Source organism: Gadus macrocephalus, chromosome 22 (assembly GCF_031168955.1).
Source record: "Gadus macrocephalus chromosome 22, ASM3116895v1".
In the NCBI taxonomy this organism is placed as follows: Eukaryota; Metazoa; Chordata; class Actinopteri; order Gadiformes; family Gadidae; genus Gadus; species Gadus macrocephalus.
The window spans coordinates 13,688,036-13,705,186 of NC_082403.1; the positions used below are offsets into that span (position 1 = coordinate 13,688,036).

General features: G+C 47.9%; 1 protein-coding gene across 4 annotated transcripts in view; it reads left to right on the top strand.

The window, feature by feature from the left end:
* trioa (trio Rho guanine nucleotide exchange factor a) overlaps positions 1–17,151 on the top strand; it is a 77,799-nt gene that overhangs the window by 35,134 nt on the left and 25,514 nt on the right. For all 4 annotated transcript variants that reach the window (XM_060042962.1, XM_060042963.1, XM_060042964.1 and 1 more), the window contains exons 9-27: positions 1,383–1,505; positions 3,058–3,249; positions 5,063–5,194; positions 5,840–6,070; positions 6,596–6,718; positions 7,307–7,498; positions 8,211–8,380; positions 9,507–9,681; positions 10,438–10,633; positions 11,238–11,404; positions 13,055–13,174; positions 13,425–13,616; positions 14,195–14,344; positions 14,567–14,681; positions 15,165–15,280; positions 15,432–15,554; positions 15,926–16,120; positions 16,319–16,434; positions 16,982–17,048. In XM_060042962.1, coding sequence (XP_059898945.1) covers positions 1,383–1,505; positions 3,058–3,249; positions 5,063–5,194; positions 5,840–6,070; positions 6,596–6,718; positions 7,307–7,498; positions 8,211–8,380; positions 9,507–9,681; positions 10,438–10,633; positions 11,238–11,404; positions 13,055–13,174; positions 13,425–13,616; positions 14,195–14,344; positions 14,567–14,681; positions 15,165–15,280; positions 15,432–15,554; positions 15,926–16,120; positions 16,319–16,434; positions 16,982–17,048 — 2,895 coding nt within the window. The remainder of the gene's footprint in view (positions 1–1,382; positions 1,506–3,057; positions 3,250–5,062; positions 5,195–5,839; positions 6,071–6,595; positions 6,719–7,306; positions 7,499–8,210; positions 8,381–9,506; positions 9,682–10,437; positions 10,634–11,237; positions 11,405–13,054; positions 13,175–13,424; positions 13,617–14,194; positions 14,345–14,566; positions 14,682–15,164; positions 15,281–15,431; positions 15,555–15,925; positions 16,121–16,318; positions 16,435–16,981; positions 17,049–17,151) is intronic.

Sequence of the window (17,151 nt, forward strand, 5' to 3'; positions counted from 1 at the left end):
TCTTACACAACATAATTTGTTTAAAATGTCTGAGGTGTAAATTCCAATCAGGTCGAGTGTCCGATTGCAATACATTTTCCGAGCTATTAAATCCTTGAAGCTGAGCACCGCACCACGGTGGCATATAGCGATGGAGGGGTAAAGGAGAGGGTGAGCTGCAGTCTCCGACAGACTGCGGTAGTACCAGCTTGTTGCTATGGACACCATGGCCACAAGCAGGAGAGAGCGGTGGAGGATTGTTGTTCATAGGATACGTCAGTCTTCTCCAATCCAGCCCCCGAACGTTGCAATCACTTGATCTTCGTCCACGTGTTCAATAGGGAGGCCACTGAAAATGCACCATCATCAATTGTATTAATCGAGGCATGTGGTTTCGTTAGTTTCTATGTTTTCTATAAAGCAATTTTTCAATTCGTTATCATAAATGCGTAACTTCAGCATCACAGTCGATTTAGGCTCCTGTCATTGGTCGGCTCCTGTCAACACTAACAGGTTTAAAAAAAGCATTGGAGCAGAAGCAGAGTCCGCTAGCAAATAGGTTGCCTGTCAAGCTTTCCCCAGACTGAAGGCCTCAAAAGTATGGGAGTACTTTAAATTAGCAGGCAGACAGGCGGCTGTTTTTTCGCTGTCCAAAATGTCGACGGCATTTCACAACAGCACCACGCGCAGACACATGAACAGAAGCACCCCAGTTCTACTCTGGAAGGTGGCACCACCAGTAAGAGACAGCTCCCAGCATGCCTGTGCTGAGTTGCGGTCTTTTGGTTTGAAAACACTGTCTCTGTGATTGGCACCTTAATAAGTGTAGTCCATTCATGTCTTTAAACAAATTACCAACAGCCTTATTATAGAGCCAATGAATCCAAACGTTGTGGATTTTATAAAGGGTGAAACCCTATGTTTTCGCCACTCTTATACATATATATACATATACCCGGCTACATATAGTATAACGCTATGCTGCGTGTGGCTGGTGACGCTGTGTCCGAGGACCGTTTCCTTAAGATTTATTTTTGCATTTTTTCGTTTTTTTTCATGAAGATACAGGGCGATTTAGAAAGAAAGGTATGGGAGAGAGAGAAGGGAGCACATGGAGCAAAAGACCACGGGCAAGAACCGAACCCGGGTCGCTGCCGTAAGCACTGAGCCCTAACGATGCGCCTGGCCCAGGGGCCCTCCGGGGCGCCCGCAGCGCTTTATCTAATAGCCCTGTCCCGGTGAAGGTTAGGACACGCAGGAGACTCTGGTATGACGGCTGGGTCCGTGGTCTGTGGGTGCACGCTCTTCTGCTGCTTTGTCACTGGGGCCTCATCGCTATGGTGTTGTTGACTAGCAATAATGTTGTTTTGTTTGTTTTGTGTGTGTGTGTGTGCGTGTGTCAGATGTTTGACTGGATCTTGCACAACAAAGGTCTGTTCCTGGCCGGCTACACGGAGATCGGCAACAGCCACCCCCACGCGGCAGAGCTGCAGACCCAGCACAACCACTTTGCAATGAACTGCATGGTAAGACGCGCACGTAGGGTGTTATCACCACGCACGCACGCACGCACACACACACACACAGCAGCAGGTGAACCGCCGCCCACATAAGTCATCAAGTGTTGCACTCTGAATGCTGTAATCACGTACTAGCGTGTGTGTGCGTGTGTGTGTGTGTGTGTGTGTGTGTGTGTGTGTGTGTGTGTGTGTGCGTGCTAGCATCGTTGGCAGGTGTTAGATAATGTTATTGTTTATCCAAAGCCGGGCCTTACCTTATGTAACCAATATGCAACTGTGGGAGATTCTCTGTAGTGGACCGACCGACCGCGCACACAGACACACACGCAATGACTCCCCCATTAAATGTGCACCAGAACGAAAAATGCCGTTTCGTTTTCTCCATATATACACTAATACGTCTTCCTTCATGTTTCTTTTGTTTACTCAAACCTCATTATTTCCTTGTGTTTAGTTTCCACGGCGTGTTTCAAGTCTCTGTCTGTCTGTCTCTCTGTCTCTGTCAGTCTGTCTGTCTGTCAAAAGTCTTTATTGCCATGGAAAATGAACATTTGCATATGCAGTATAAAATGAGCCAAATAAATAAACAAAGTAGTACTACAAACAAGGTCACAAATTAGGATGAAATATTAATTCCAAGTACATTGGGAAAATAATGAGTAATGCTGTCTACTGTGCCATGCGCTCAGTTGTTCAGCTCCGAAGGCGTACTAGTTATTATTTTCTTCTGTCATATCACCCAAGTTTGCTCATTGTCTAGCACGACTGGTACACATTCTCCATCTGTGACCCAGAAATACATTTAAACTGTCAAAGCTTTGCATGTGCGTCTGTAGGAATGAATTGGATAGAAATAACAAAGTTTTATGTATTAGTATTTAGGAGGTATTGATTGATATATTCTCAATTTCTTGAATAAATAAAAAACAAGCTGATTTAAAGAAGAAGTCATACATGGGGATATAATTTTTTTTTTTATTATTAAATCAGAATAATTTATGATTCCTTCATAGTTCTTAGTTCCTATCCTGATAATCGTTTCTACAATAATAGAAGCCTCAGAAAAGGAGCTTCAACGTCACTTTAAGTCAACTTCACAAAAATGTGGTCTTATTTTAGAAACGGCGACAAATCTGCAAAGATAACTGTGATCATTGAAGATCATCAAAGACATATATTACAGGGGGGGAGATGAGAGGATATTGAGATCCAGAGAAAAGCTACCACATTTTCAGATCATGAATAGGCTGATAAATGGATTGTTTTGGGTGCAAAAACAATATACTTTTTTAGCCCCTCCCATTCTCTGTAGGGTCAAATGCAGCCAAAACGACTTTGCGCCCCTAATAGGAATATTTGTCCTGCATAAGCCTCCTTCAAGGTGTTCATTTCTGACCAGGTCGCTGAACAACCTTTAAATCGCCACCGATTAGCGGACCACGGACAATGCAAGTTTTGCACATCTCTACTAAGAGAAGATATCTGACCTTCTGAAGAGAACAGGAACTCCTTCTGATGCGAGTGTCATCCCATCTAACGTGTCTCCCTGCGCTGCCAGAACGTGTACGTGAACATCAACCGCATCATGTCGGTGGGGAACCGGCTGCTGGAGTCCGGCCACTACGCCTCCCAGCAGATCAAGCAGATCTCGGCCCAGCTGGAGCAGGAGTGGAAGGCCTTCGCCGCCGCGCTGGACGAGCGCAGCACGCTGCTGGAGATGTCGGCCAGCTTCCACCAGAAATGCGACCAGGTGCGTGGTGGTGGATTCACTCGTGCATTGTCACTGAGAAGCGTGAATGGTGTGAGTCCTTGATGAGGTGTTGGCACAGATACTCATCCTGTATCGTTTTAATTTGCAGATTTTTTTTTTGGTAAACTACATTTATACATTTCTATGTTTTATATTCGGTCATGATAACTCGGAATGCAGAAGAAATCATGTGTGAAGGAAACTTTGAGTTGGGGAAAAATTATCCATAAAAACAAAAATGCCAGGAGCCTCGATAGGTATCAACGCCGAATCCAGCGCGCTCCCTTTTCCAGCGATATCCGCGGTCATGTCACTCTGTTAATGAGATGTCTCCCCAAGTGATTTTGGGTGAATCCGAGTCATGGCTTGAACGGGGAGGCTGTATATGTGTGCTTTGTCCCCCCCTGTGGGTACAAGGGTGCATAGCGCTTAGCTTAGCAATTATTGAAATTGAGTTATTAATTCAGCTATTGAAACCAGCTATCCATCAGGGGGATGTTGTCTATGAGCCACTAAAGGTTGGTGGCCTTCTATATTTCTGGAGCGGCTGCATTATTGATTGAAGATATGTGATCATTGAAATATATCGATTTTCAGCTTCACTCTGCTCTTTTTATGTATTCAAGTTCCAACTTAGGGTTTGAGCCAGGCACATCCATAGAGAATATTAACCAAATTGGGTGTAATTTAGACCTGTGGTTTCTGAGGGTATATTTGACATTTTTTATAGTGTGTTTATGGCGACTGTCATAACCAACTACGCGTATCAGGCAAATCTATGTATTTGCTATTAGGTTAATGTCCCCCAGGGTTTTATAGTACATTTGAGTCATGGTTGAAGAGATGTTGTGCTGTTATAGTTTGGTTTTTACCATTAGCTTAGCATTCTTTATTTTTTATTTACCGGTTAGGAGTGGTGGGCTCTATGTCCCACCATGTTTCAGTTGACGGGTCATTCTGAAGCAGATTTATGAACATTTTGATTTGCGCAAAGATCAGACATGTACTGTATCTTTCACTGAGAAGGAAACCTTATAGGTCAAAGAGGCGCAAATGTCAACATGCCAAAAACACAACAGTTTTGTGTGCAAGAATAAACTCATAAAGTAAATTTTCATTTCTATGTAAAATTGTTGATTTGTCACAGCTTCAGTATTTCTTTATCCCGTTCTCTAGATTCATGCTTAATTACACTTACTCTTTCTAGGACGAAAATATACATTTGGCATCATTATTTCTACAGGCCAAAACAAGCTTGGTTATTAGCATATATTAGCATAACCATATTCAGATGAATACTGATGCATTTCTTAAATTGTGTTATTCCAGTCTGCTTATTGTCCCCTGCTGCTGGGGACTGATTTGTTAGTCGTTTTCACAAGTGCAGGGTCCTGCTGCTAAAATGATGACTTCAAAATAGGCATAGGAATAAAACACACACACACACACACACACACACACACACACACACACACACACACACACACACACACACACACACACACACACACACACACACACACTCATTCTGATGTTTGATCCCTAGTGGGTAATGGTAATATACTGGGACAAGAAACGCTTGAACAAATGGAGTTAAGACCGGGTTCACCTCATCGATATACGTCTGACGAAAAGCAGCGTCCACAGAATCCACTTGCTGCCTGAAGGTCTTTCAACACACTCAATTTTAAACAAGCTAGAAAACGAGTTTGAGTGTGCCTCGAGTTCGACATAAGTGTGACTCGCGGGTTTGAAAAATGGTTTGAATGGTGCTGATGTTGTTAATGTCACCCTGTGCGCCTCTCGTCCCCAGTACATGGGGAACGTGGAGTCGTGGTGCAAGGCGTGCGGGGAGGTGGAGCTGCCGTCGGAGCTGCAGGATCTGGAGGACGCCATCCACCACCACCAGGGCCTGTACGAGCACATCACCGCCACCTACTCAGAGGTAGGCTCCGGCCGTCCCAGGGGGTGATGGCAGACCACCAGGCACAAAGCACGGGCCGGACCCAAGGAGTGGCAAGGGGCCGAGTACTGCCTTCCTTTGTGTTTCGTTGTGCATCTTTCAGAAGGGGAAGGTTAATAAGTAATGCTGCAGTGGCCAGTCCACACAGACCTTTACAGACACTTTTATTTAATGCTGGCCGAGTTTGCGTTATCCAGTTACATGCATACAGATCCCTGCCTCAAGCAACATGATGGGTCAAATATGAAGCCAAAGGAAGTGGACTGCCCCGTTAACCCAGATTTCAGCTCATATGCCCTCAGACTCTTGATGATCATCTAAAAACTGCTGTGTGAGACCACCTCCGCCTCAACACCCAACGCTAAATAACGAGGCGGACGTTACTGCTGTGGAGATAACACTAACACTGGTGCTCTGGGATTGGCACATTCTCCCCAGGATCGAGGTTCTCAAAGTGTAGCCAGCTGTAGGAGGGCATTACTTCATTAAATAAGAATTACGATTCATGTCATCATTACATCATTACATTAGAATCTCCTGTGAAAAAACAACAAAAACAACAAAAAATAGTCGTCAAGTCGGAGAAACTGACGTTCCTTCCCCGTCCCCCGTCCCCCCGTCCCCCAGGTGAGCCAGGACGGGAAGGCTCTGCTGGACAAGCTGCAGCGCCCCCTAACCCCGGGCAGCGCCGACTCCCTGACGGCGTCGGCCAACTACTCCAAGGCGGTGCACCGCGTGCTGGACATCATCCACCAGGTGCTGCACCACCAGCGGCAGCTGGAGAACATCTGGCAGCACCGCAAGGTGCGCCTGCACCAGCGGCTGCAGCTCTGCGTGTTCCAGCAGGACGTCCAGCAGGTAACGCACACACACGCACACGTTGTTGCTTCGCCACAAGGACCGATGCAGATGCAGGGCAGCCTTTCGCTAACAGTAGCCGACCGTCAGGCAGTTGCTTCTTGTAATGCAGAGACCAGAAAAGAATGTTACATTAGGGTTCTGGGTAAAAGTCAGGCAAAGTTTTGATTAAAGTCTGGTCTCTTCGCTGTCATCACAAGTGTTTCCACAAAGCAACAAAAGAAATACACGTTGTTTTCAAAGATGGCATCGACGTGCCCGCTAGAGATCATATATACTGTGTATGGGGTGAACAAGACTGTTTTACTTACTGGCTACTTATGGCTACTCAAGTAAGAGACAATCTTTAAGTATTTGAACTCTGAATGCTGATAATGTCAAAAGGCTAATGTCTTGAACAAAATTATGCGGCAACATTGCATGCCATGGAACTTGCATGGATACATAGCATCATGGATAAATAGGTGTTTTCTGCAGTCTAAGTGTGTGTGTGTGTGTGTGTGTGTGTGTGTGTGTGTGACTCAGGTGCTGGACTGGATTGAGAACCATGGCGAGGCCTTCCTCAGTAAGCACACGGGCGTGGGGAAGTCTCTCCACCGGGCGCGGGCGCTGCAGAAACGCCACGAGGACTTTGAGGAGGTGGCCCAGGTAGACCAACGCTCCAGCCCCCCTTCCTTACTCCCTCCTCCACCCTTCCCTGCTCCCCCTCCTCCCCCCTTCCTTACTCCCTCCTCCACCCTTCCCTGCTCCCCCTCCTCCCCCCTTCCTTACTCCCTCCTCCACCCTTCCCTGCTCCCCCTCCTCCCCCCCTTCCTTACTCCCTCCTCCACCCTTCCCTGCTCCCCCTCCTCCCCCCCTTCCTTACTCCCTCCTCCACCCTTCCCTGCTCCCCCTCCTCCCCCCTTCCTTACTCCCTCCTCCACCCTTCCCTGCTCCCCTTCCTTACTCCCTCCTCCACCCTTCCTTATTCCCCCCTCTCCACCCTTCACTACTCCCCCTCTCCAGCCTGCCAGTTTCTGGCATCTGCTCAGTTTGACATTGTGTATCTCCTTTCTCACTGGCCTGTTTGTCTCTCTCTCTCTGTGTCTCTCTCTCTGTGTCTCTCTCTCTCTCTCTCTCTCTCTGTCTCTGTCTCTGTCTCTCTCTCTCTCTCTCTCTCTGTCTCTGTCTCTGTCTCTGTCTCTGTCTCTCTCTCTCTCTCTCTCTCTCTCTCTCTCTCCACCTCCACCCTGGTAGAACACCTACACCAATGCAGACAAGCTGCTGGAGGCGGCGGAGCAGCTGGCCCAGACGGGGGAGTGCGACCCGGAGGAGATCTACCAGGCCGCCCACCAGCTGGAGGACCGCATCCAGGACTTTGTGCGGCGCGTGGAGCAGCGCAAGGTGCTGCTGGACATGTCGGTGGCCTTCCACACGCACGTCAAGGAGGTGAGCCCAAACCAACCAGGAGCCCATAACCATGTACAGTACCACGAAGAGGGAAAATGCATCATTTATAACATTTCAAGCTTCGCATTAGTGTAGCGTTTCCAAAGGTATTAGTCGGTTGAAAAATGGACATACACGCTGTGACATTGTGCCTCCATAGTGCGTATCTTTCCTGGATTTGAGGGAAGAGGGGATACAGTGCTTTGGAACATAACGGTGAAGATGTACAATTTAGGGAAAACAATGGCGACTACGTTTCAGAACTTTTATTCAACAGAACAACAATTGTTTTGGAACGGCAGCTTAACCTGCTAAGATCTATGGCTATTTGAAGCCTTTGTGAGCCAGCATTCTAAAATACAATTATCACTATTACTACTAGGGTTTTTTATTACTACTATTGAAGTCAGTGGGAAAGAATTTGGATATTATTATCTTATAGAAGGCTATCTGTGGTACCATGTAGCGAGTGTGAGGAATTACAAGAAACCAATTCTCAGTTTAGAGCTAAAAAGCTGAGGCTGTAACTTTATTAAAGCTATCTGCAGTCTTAAAGTACTTAACTGCAAGGCAACAATTTAACATTGTTTTTACTTTCTTCATTAGCTTATGTTATAAATGGGTTCAGATCCTACTGACGGTTCATGGTTTTGACAGCACGATGCTCGGTGGTATCAGTTCAGGCCTCACCCCTCCCCCCTGTGCCCCCCAGCTGTGGACGTGGCTGGAGGAGCTGCAGAAGGAGCTGCTGGACGACGTGTACGCAGAGTCGGTGGAGGCGGTCCAGGACCTCATCAAGAGGTTCGGCCAGCAGCAGCAGACCACCCTGCAGGTCACCGTCAACGTCATCAAGGAGGGGGAGGACCTCATCCAGCAGCTCAGGTGACCCTCTACTGCCCCGACTCACTCCTCTGATGTACACCCCTGACTCACTCCTCTAAAGCACTGCCCCGATGTACATTTGATGGGTTTCATAATGATGCTCAACGCAGGGCTGTTGTCACCGAAAAGAGAATAATTTCCATAAGATCACAGCTGGTTCTGGATTATCCCACTTATACCATTGATGTATATTTTTGGGCACTTCTGTCTAAAAATAAAATAGCTTGCACTATTTGTGGTGTTCCCAGAAACACAATTTGTCCGACCGGAGAAATATAAGCTCAGTGGGTTGATATCACAATGACAAATCACTTCAAACTAACAAGAAAGGAATGAAGAGAGGCAAGGAGGGACAGGGGAAGAGAGAGAGACGTGTGGATGCACAGTGGACAGAGGGCTGAGTAGGTGGACCTGCAGTAGAGGAGAGGAAAATTAGGTGATATGTGTGCGAGTGAGAAAGAGGTGAGAAGAGGACCACTCTGACCCACAGCAACTGTTATTTAGATTACCTCCCTCACTCTTTAGCCATCTCTCTCTCTCCTTTCCTCTCTCTGTCCCTCTCTCCATAGTGTATTGGCTCCAGAGTGAATACTTACGTAAGGCTTCTTTCATAAGAGCATGTCTAATTGTGTGTCTGTATCCCTGGGAGGCATCGGCAACTTGGCAAACTCGACGCCCTCTGTGCGTGTGTGTAGTTGTGTCTTTGTAACTGTGTGCACGTCTGACTGTCAGTGTGTGTGGGTTGGCTTACCCTCTCACATACTAATTGCGCACACACATATTGGACATATAATGGCAACGGTCACATGGCCGAATCCATCCAGAGCAGATCAGTGTCACCATGGCCTAGGGTATTTTCTTTGTGTTGCTACAATCGAAGGAGTGTGTGTCTTAATTTGTTGTGCAAATTCAGCACAGACAAACACAACTTGTGGGTCCCGGGGTGTAGGGGACATTAGAACACAGACAGACACAACGTGTGGGTCCCCAGGACATTAAAACAGGACATTAAAACACACACAACGTGTGTGTCCTTCGTACCCATGACATCCACCATCTCCCCGGGGTGTCGCACTGGGTCAGGGCTGTCATACTGAGTCCCCCTCCCTCCCCCTCCCCGACTCAGGGACTCGGCCATCTCCAGCAACAAGACACCCCACAACAGCTCCATGGCGCACATCGAGGGCGTGCTGCAGCAGCTGGACGAGGCCCAGGCCCAGATGGAGGAGCTCTTCCAGGAGAGGAAGATCAAGCTGGAGCTCTTCCTCCAGCTGCGCATCTTCGAGAGGGACGCCATCGACGTGAGTCCACCCGGGAACCTGTCTGTCTCTGTCTGTCTGTCTGTCTGTCTGTCTGTCTGTCTGTCTGTCTGTCTGTCTGTCTGTCTGTCTAAACTTGCTGGACTCACACCAATGATTTCAGCCACATTGCATGCTGGGAGATGTTGTTATGTTGTAACTTTCTTGTCTACTCCAGTGTTACACTTTATTTCTGAAAGAATACACAGCGTCTCCACTCATTTGAAAGCTATAATTGTAGCAAATGTTGTGTGAATGTCATGTGACGCAAGTGAAAGCAAATCCTATTCTGTTCATTCTCTAGAACACTGTGTAGTTGTACTCACTGTTTGAGGACTTTTGAACACTTCCCTGCAATACTGACTCAAAGCAGATGTTTCACTGTTGCTACATACTCTTTAGTTAATACTCAAATGATGGGCGTCTTACTTATGGGAGTTCTCAAGTGACACAGGGGATCAAACCCTCGGCTGAGAGTTAAAACACCCCTGCCAATACTCCATCTTGCCCCTCCTACATATCTGGGTCTAGGTGTACTCAATGAAGTCCTTATACAAGAAAAACATAATTGCTGCTTCAATACCGTCATCACATCACCTATGATGATCCACCATATTGCACTCTTTGATAAATTTTAGATGATTAAATTTCTAATTTTTTCTATGTACCTGTTGTAATTGTTGAGGAAGACGAGCATACCACTGCCTTCAGTGACTGCAGCTCGCCACTATATTGACATGCACGTCCCCCCCCCCTCAGATAATCTCTGACCTGGAGGCGTGGAACGAGGAGCTGACGAGCCAGATGAGTGAGTTCGACACGGAGGACCTGAGCCTGGCGGAGCAGCAGCTCCAGCACCACGCCGACAAGGCCCTGACCGTCAACAACCTCACCTTCGACGTCATCCACCAGGGCCAGGAGCTGCTGCAGTATGTCAACGAGGTGCAGGCGTCCGGTGAGTGCGCACACACACACACACACACAGACACAGACACAGACACGCGCGCACAAACACACCCAACAGCGCAGCTTAGTCGTTTAGTCATACTATTTATAAATTCAGCAGACACCTTTGTCCAAAGCCATTTGATATACTTTAGGGTCATTCATCATAAATTGGTTACGAATCTCCAGATTCATCCAGAATGCCTGCAGGTAAGGGTTAGGCACATGAAGGATTTGAATTTAAACTGCCTAACCGTAACGAGTCGACGCCCTAACCTCTGACGGCGCTGCCATCAGGACGTGGTTCAGTGTGGCACAGGCCCAATCCCATTTCTACCCCTTACCCCTTCCCCTTACCCCTTCAAAACAAGTGGGGGAGGGGTAAGGGGAAAGGGTAAGGGGTAGAAATGGGATTGGGCCACAGTTAGTCAACATAACATGGTGACCAACAACGTTTCTCTCACACTGAGGAAACGCCTGGATAAGTGCGATGTTCACCTTGGCGTGTCACAAGGGGCTCTTCACTGGGCCTGGGTCGGCCTTGAGGGCCGACACCCCCCTCCCCCCCGCCACCCTCCCCCTAACCTCTCCCCCTCCCCCCCGCCGCGGCCCAGGCGTGGAGCTGCTGTGCGACCGGGACGTGGACATGGCCACGCGTGTGCAGCACCTGCTGGAGTTCCTCCACGAGAAGCAGCAGGAGGTGGACCTGGCGGCGGAGCAGCGGCGCCGCCACCTGGAGCAGTGCGTCCAGCTGAGGCACCTGCAGGCCGAGGTCAAGCAGGTGAGCAGGGTGCTCCCTCTGGGCGCCCGGGCCACGGCATGCACCCGGAGCTCTGGCCCAGCTCCACGTCTGTACAATAATAATAATAAAAAATAAAAAAAAGTTAAAATTTCGAGATAGAACGTCTCTCCAAAGGAAACAACTAATGAAAGGCTTTTTTAAAAAGGTAGGTTTTTAGGCCTTTTTTAAAAGTGTACAGTACATTTCACGCAAAGATACCGTGGGCTTTACAGAGTAAATAACGGATTGAGAAAGAAGGTGCTTTGGAGAACCAGACCTCCTGACACCCCCTTTAAGGTTGTCAGCCTTTTCTGGATTGTCAACATTTTGTAGCTAATCATGGTGTTTACAATCGATGTACAGTAACTAAGAGAGGGTTTCAGAGGAAATGGGTCAATTGCCTTCAATCAGAACGCACGTTCTTCTTCACCATCTTCACTCATTGTTTGGCTTGTTGTCAATCAATTAGATTCGCCCTGACCTTTCAAAAGAGGGGTCAAGTGTCAGATATCTACCTGTTTCATCAAGTTTATATTGTCCAATTTGCATTGGTTTGCATTGGTTTTAGAGATTTGGTCTAAACCTAGCTCTATTAAAACCTACCTATCTTTACTCTACTTCACTTTATTATGACCCGATAGTATCTGATATTGCGCTCGCACTTCACAATCTAAAACATGACATTTATTTCAGGCGAATATGAAATCTTCCACTTATGCTGTGCTCTAGCTTTATTCACTCTAACCAAGTAGTATCAACATAATTATTTCACTTGCACAACACTCTCACAGGTGTTATCTTTGTTTTGCCACCGATATATCATATTGTAGCCCTTTCAGTTGTGGAGATGTATCTAAGAGGTTCACAGACTTAATACATTGACTTAGGCCTTTTAGTTGTAATCCCATAACCAGTGTACTACAGTAAGTAGATTAGTAAGTATATGGATCTCTTTTTGGTTGTGAAAAGCATGTCATGTGCTATTTTAATCATGGGATCAAAATACTTTATTGCGATTATCATGATATTGCAATGCATCAGGTTCAAGATGAGTTCAAGACAGAATCATTGTTTAATAGTTAATTATAATAGTTAATAATTAGCATGATACGTTAATAATATCACAAAGAGATACTGCTGAAAGAGTATAACCGACACTGTTGAATCATGGCCGTGCCCTAAAGTACACGTGCTTGCTTTTGTGTGCACTGAACACCTGCCCTTTAAGTGTTGGGAACACTTGGTAGCACATTTCTTTGGCTGTTTCCCAATAAGCAGTTACTTAATAGCTGTTCATTTATTCAAAGATTTAATATGTAACATTTCCACATTAAAATGTCTGAAAACGCCTTGACCTTGGTTACATATTTTGTCGAGCTGTGCGCGTACAATATCCAATCGTTAGAACCAAGAAAAATCAGTAGTTGGTGACATTTTGACATCTAGCTTACTACAATGTGCCTCACACCAGACACAAGCCACTGCAGTGTTTCACACTCATTTAATCTTTACTTGGGTGTCTGAGACAAGGACACCATCCTCTATCGATGGGGTGTCCATATATTTACAATGAAGAATTGCTCGCTCTCACAAACACACTGACAATGGACTCTCTGTCTCTCTCCCCCCCCCCCCCCCCCCCCCCACAAGGTTCTGGGTTGGATCCGGAACGGGGAGTCCATGCTGAACGCTGGTCTGATCACGGCTAGCTCCCTGCAGGAGGCCGAGCAGCTCCAGAGAGAGCATGAGCAGTTCCAACATGCTATTGAGGTACCGTGTGTGTGAGTGTGTGTGAGTGTGTGTGTGTGTGTGTGTGTGTGTGTGTGTGTGTGTATGTATGTGTCTTTTATGCAGTGCATCTTACAAATATACCACATGCTTTCAGGCCCTTGCGTCATTGTGATCCCTAACCCCATCAGTATTAATGACATTGAACTACACACAGGACAAATAGTGTAGCGCCAACCCAAAGGGGTGCGGTGGTCTTTAACGTGCACCTCTCCCCGTGCCCCCCGCCCAGAAGACGCACCAGAGCGCCCTGCAGGTGCAGCAGAAGGCGGAGGCGCTGCTCCAGGCCAACCACTACGACATGGACCTGATCCGGGACTGTGCCGAGAGCGTGGCCTCCCACTGGCAGCAGCTCATGCTGAAGATGGAGGACCGCCTCAAGCTGGTCAACGCCTCGGTGGCCTTCTACAAGACCTCCGAGCAGGTACCGCCCCGCCGCACCGCCGTCGGTCACTCTGCCTGTGACGGACATGTCGTCTGAGGCCGCAGCAGAGGCGTGAGGTTGTGCAAGTCGTGGCATTCACCTCGGCGGACCTTTCTTAAAGGGCGATGCAGCAAACGATACGATTGTTCACGAGTCACAAACCTCCAGGTGGAGTCTGAGGTCATTGGAGGCCGAGTCTCAGGTCAGGTCGCAAGACACTGCGAGTGCGACTTAAGTTCAAGTCGCAGGTCGCAGTGTGTGCGGCTTAAGTTCAAGTCGCAGGTCACTGTGTGTGCGGCTTAAGTTCAAGTCGCAGGTCACTGTGTGTGCGGCTTAAGTTCAAGTCGCAGGTCACTGTGTGCGGCTTAAGTTCAAGTCGCAGGTCACTGTGTGCGGTTTAAGTTCAAGTCGCAAACTCAAGTCCCCATGTATGGTGTGTGTGTGTGGTGACGTGAACTTTGCTAGAACCGTTGAAAAAGCATTAGAGGTTTACCTTGGGCTCAGCAAAATGGACCCTGGGAAAGTGCGTCCCCAGAGGAAGCCTCATAAGATGCTGTAACAGCCGCTGTGTGCGCCAGGTGTGCAGCGTGCTGGAGAGCCTGGAGCAGGAGTACAAGAGGGAGGAGGACTGGTGCGGCGGGGCCGACAAACTGGGGCCCAACTGTGAGTCTGAGCACGTGACCCCCATGATCAGCAAGCACCTGGAGCAGAAGGAGGCCTTCCTCAAGGTACGCGCACGGAAACATACCCGGAGACACAAGCTTGTACCAGACATACACCTGCATCATATACATCACAATATCAACACCCTGCTTTACACACACACACACACACACACACACACACACACACACACACACACACACACACACACACACACACACACACACACACACACACACACACAGGCCAGCCAGCAAGCCATTGACTGTGCGTGTTTTGTGTGTCAGGCGTGCACGCTGGCCAGGCGCAACGCAGACGTCTTCCTGAAGTACATGCACAGGAACAGCGTCAACATGCCGGGGATGCTGAGCCACGTGAAGGCACCAGAGCAGCAGGTCAAGAGTGAGTATCCCCTCTCTCTAAGAGTTCTGCAACCAGCATGTTTATAGAGAGCCCTGAGTCATGACTTGTTGGCAGGGCTTCCATGCCACGTTACCGTGTACACTAGGGGGCAGTATAGTGTTTCCAGCCCCAATTATCGGACAAAAGTGCCATTTATAGACTCTGCGACGTAGATCGCAGGAGTTTAATTCGGCCTTTAGAATTGCAATACAGCAATTTAGTTCATTTTAATTAATCTTACTTCGGCTATGATTAGTTCATAAATAAGTGATGATGTTTTGTTTTCTGATCATATGGATTTTTTTTCTTTTGCACATATGTTATGTTATAGTAAACCTTTTTTATCTCCATGTGGATATTGGTCAAATCTGCTAGCATATTGTAACTAGATAGTATTACTCTATTATTAGATTAGGTATTGTGCAAGTATGAACTAGTAGACTCTTTGAGTTGAGCCTGTTTGTGTTGCTTCCGCCCGGGCAGACATCTTGAACGAGCTGCTGCAGAGAGAGAACCGCGTGCTGCACTTCTGGACCATGAGGAAACGACGGCTGGACCAGTGCCAGCAGTATGTGCTGTTTGAGCGCAGTGCCAAGCAGGTACGAACACGCACACACACACACACACACACACACAGACACACAGACACAGACACACAGACACACAGACACACATCAACTAGCAATACAAACACCAACACACACCAACATACTACCCACTTAACATGGGTCCACGGTCGCGTGTTTTCAGGCTCTGGAGTGGATCCACGACACGGGGGAGTTCTACCTGTCCACACACACCTCCACGGGGTCCAGCATCCACCACACCCAGGAACTACTCAAGGAGCACGAGGACTTCCACATCACCGCCAAGGTGAGCGTCACCTTCTCTTTCTCTGTTTGTCTGTCTCTATGCCTCCCTCTCTTTCTTAATCTGTCTCTATGCCTCCCTCTCTCTGTACTGTTTCCATCACTCTCCAGTTCAACTCCTACTTGCTCTCTCCTCATCTATTATCTCTCTCTGTAACAAAAACACATGCACGTGCTCCCCGGCAATTTACTTCAATGCATTTGCATTAAGCATATTTGTTTGCCCAAATGAAATGCAGCAAAACATTCCCTTTTGCACAAATTATTTGTTTCCGTTTAACTTCAGTTGATCGTCTGTCCTGACGTCGGTGTTACCTCATGTCGATCATTCTGCCCTCATGTCGGTCCCTATGTCCTCATGTCCGTGTTTTCCAGCAAACCAAAGAGCGCGTGAAGCTGCTGATCCAGCTGGCGGACGGCTTCTGTGACAAGGGCCACGCCCACGCGGTGGAGATCAAGAAGTGGGTGACGGCGGTGGACAAGCGCTACCGGGACTTCTCCCTGCGCATGGACAAGTACCGCGGCAGCCTGGAGAAGGCCCTGGGCATCTCCTCCGACTCCAACAAGGCCGTACGTCTGTGTGTGTGTGTGTGTGTGTGTGTGTGTGGGTGTGTGTGTGGGTGTGGGTGTGTCTGTGTGTGCATTTCTGCAGCCTCAATGTGTGCATTTGTGTGCGTCAGTGCTTCATCCATAGATTCTATATTCAATCGATTGATCCAATCTCTTGGTCTCTCACTCGCTCTCTCTCGCTAACTCGCTCGCTCTCAGAGCAAGGACCTCCAGCTGGACATCATCCCAGCCAGCGCCCCGGGGTCAGAGGTCAAGCTGAGGGACGCCGCCCACGAGCTCAACGAGGAGAAACGCAAGTCGGCCCGCAGGAAGGAGTATGTCAGCTCTTCCTTGTGTTCTTGGTCGTCCCATGAAGGAGCTTCCTCTGTTGGTTAGAGAGCGGGCACGTCATTATAAGCGCCGATCTTTGCTCTGCCAGTGCACAAGGCTTTCAATGATCTCAGCATGTGCCTTAGATACTGTTCTCATGGCCAACGTTGTGAAGAGGCTTAAGTGAAGATTGCTAGCTATAAGCAATTATGCCAAGGTCCAATGGAGTTCCATATTGCTTACCCGTTTAACCCCCCCACTGTCCCCCTCTTCTTGGAGGGAGAATCTTATCTGTTGATGTTAAATTGTATTCTATCTGCTTATGGAAGGGGATTTACTGCTGTATTCAGACATGAGGGAAACAAATGATCAGGGCTGGTTTGGGTTGATTCCCTTCTGGTTTCTTACTCTTCCCTTTCCCCCTCCTCGTGTGTGTGTGTGTGTGTGTGTGTGTGTGTGTGTGTGTGTGTGTGTGTGTGTGTGTGTGTGTGTGTGTGTGTGTGTGTGTGTGTGTGTGTGTGTGTGTGTGTGTGTGTGTGTGTGTGTGTGTAGGTTCATCATGGCAGAGCTGATTCAGACGGAGAAGGCCTATGTGCGCGACCTCCGGGAGTGCATGGATGTAAGTTGTACTTAGCAAATCAAGTGAGATTCTTATATCTATATATCTATATATAGATATATATAGATATATTCCTCCAGTGCAATGCAATGCTCACCCTCTC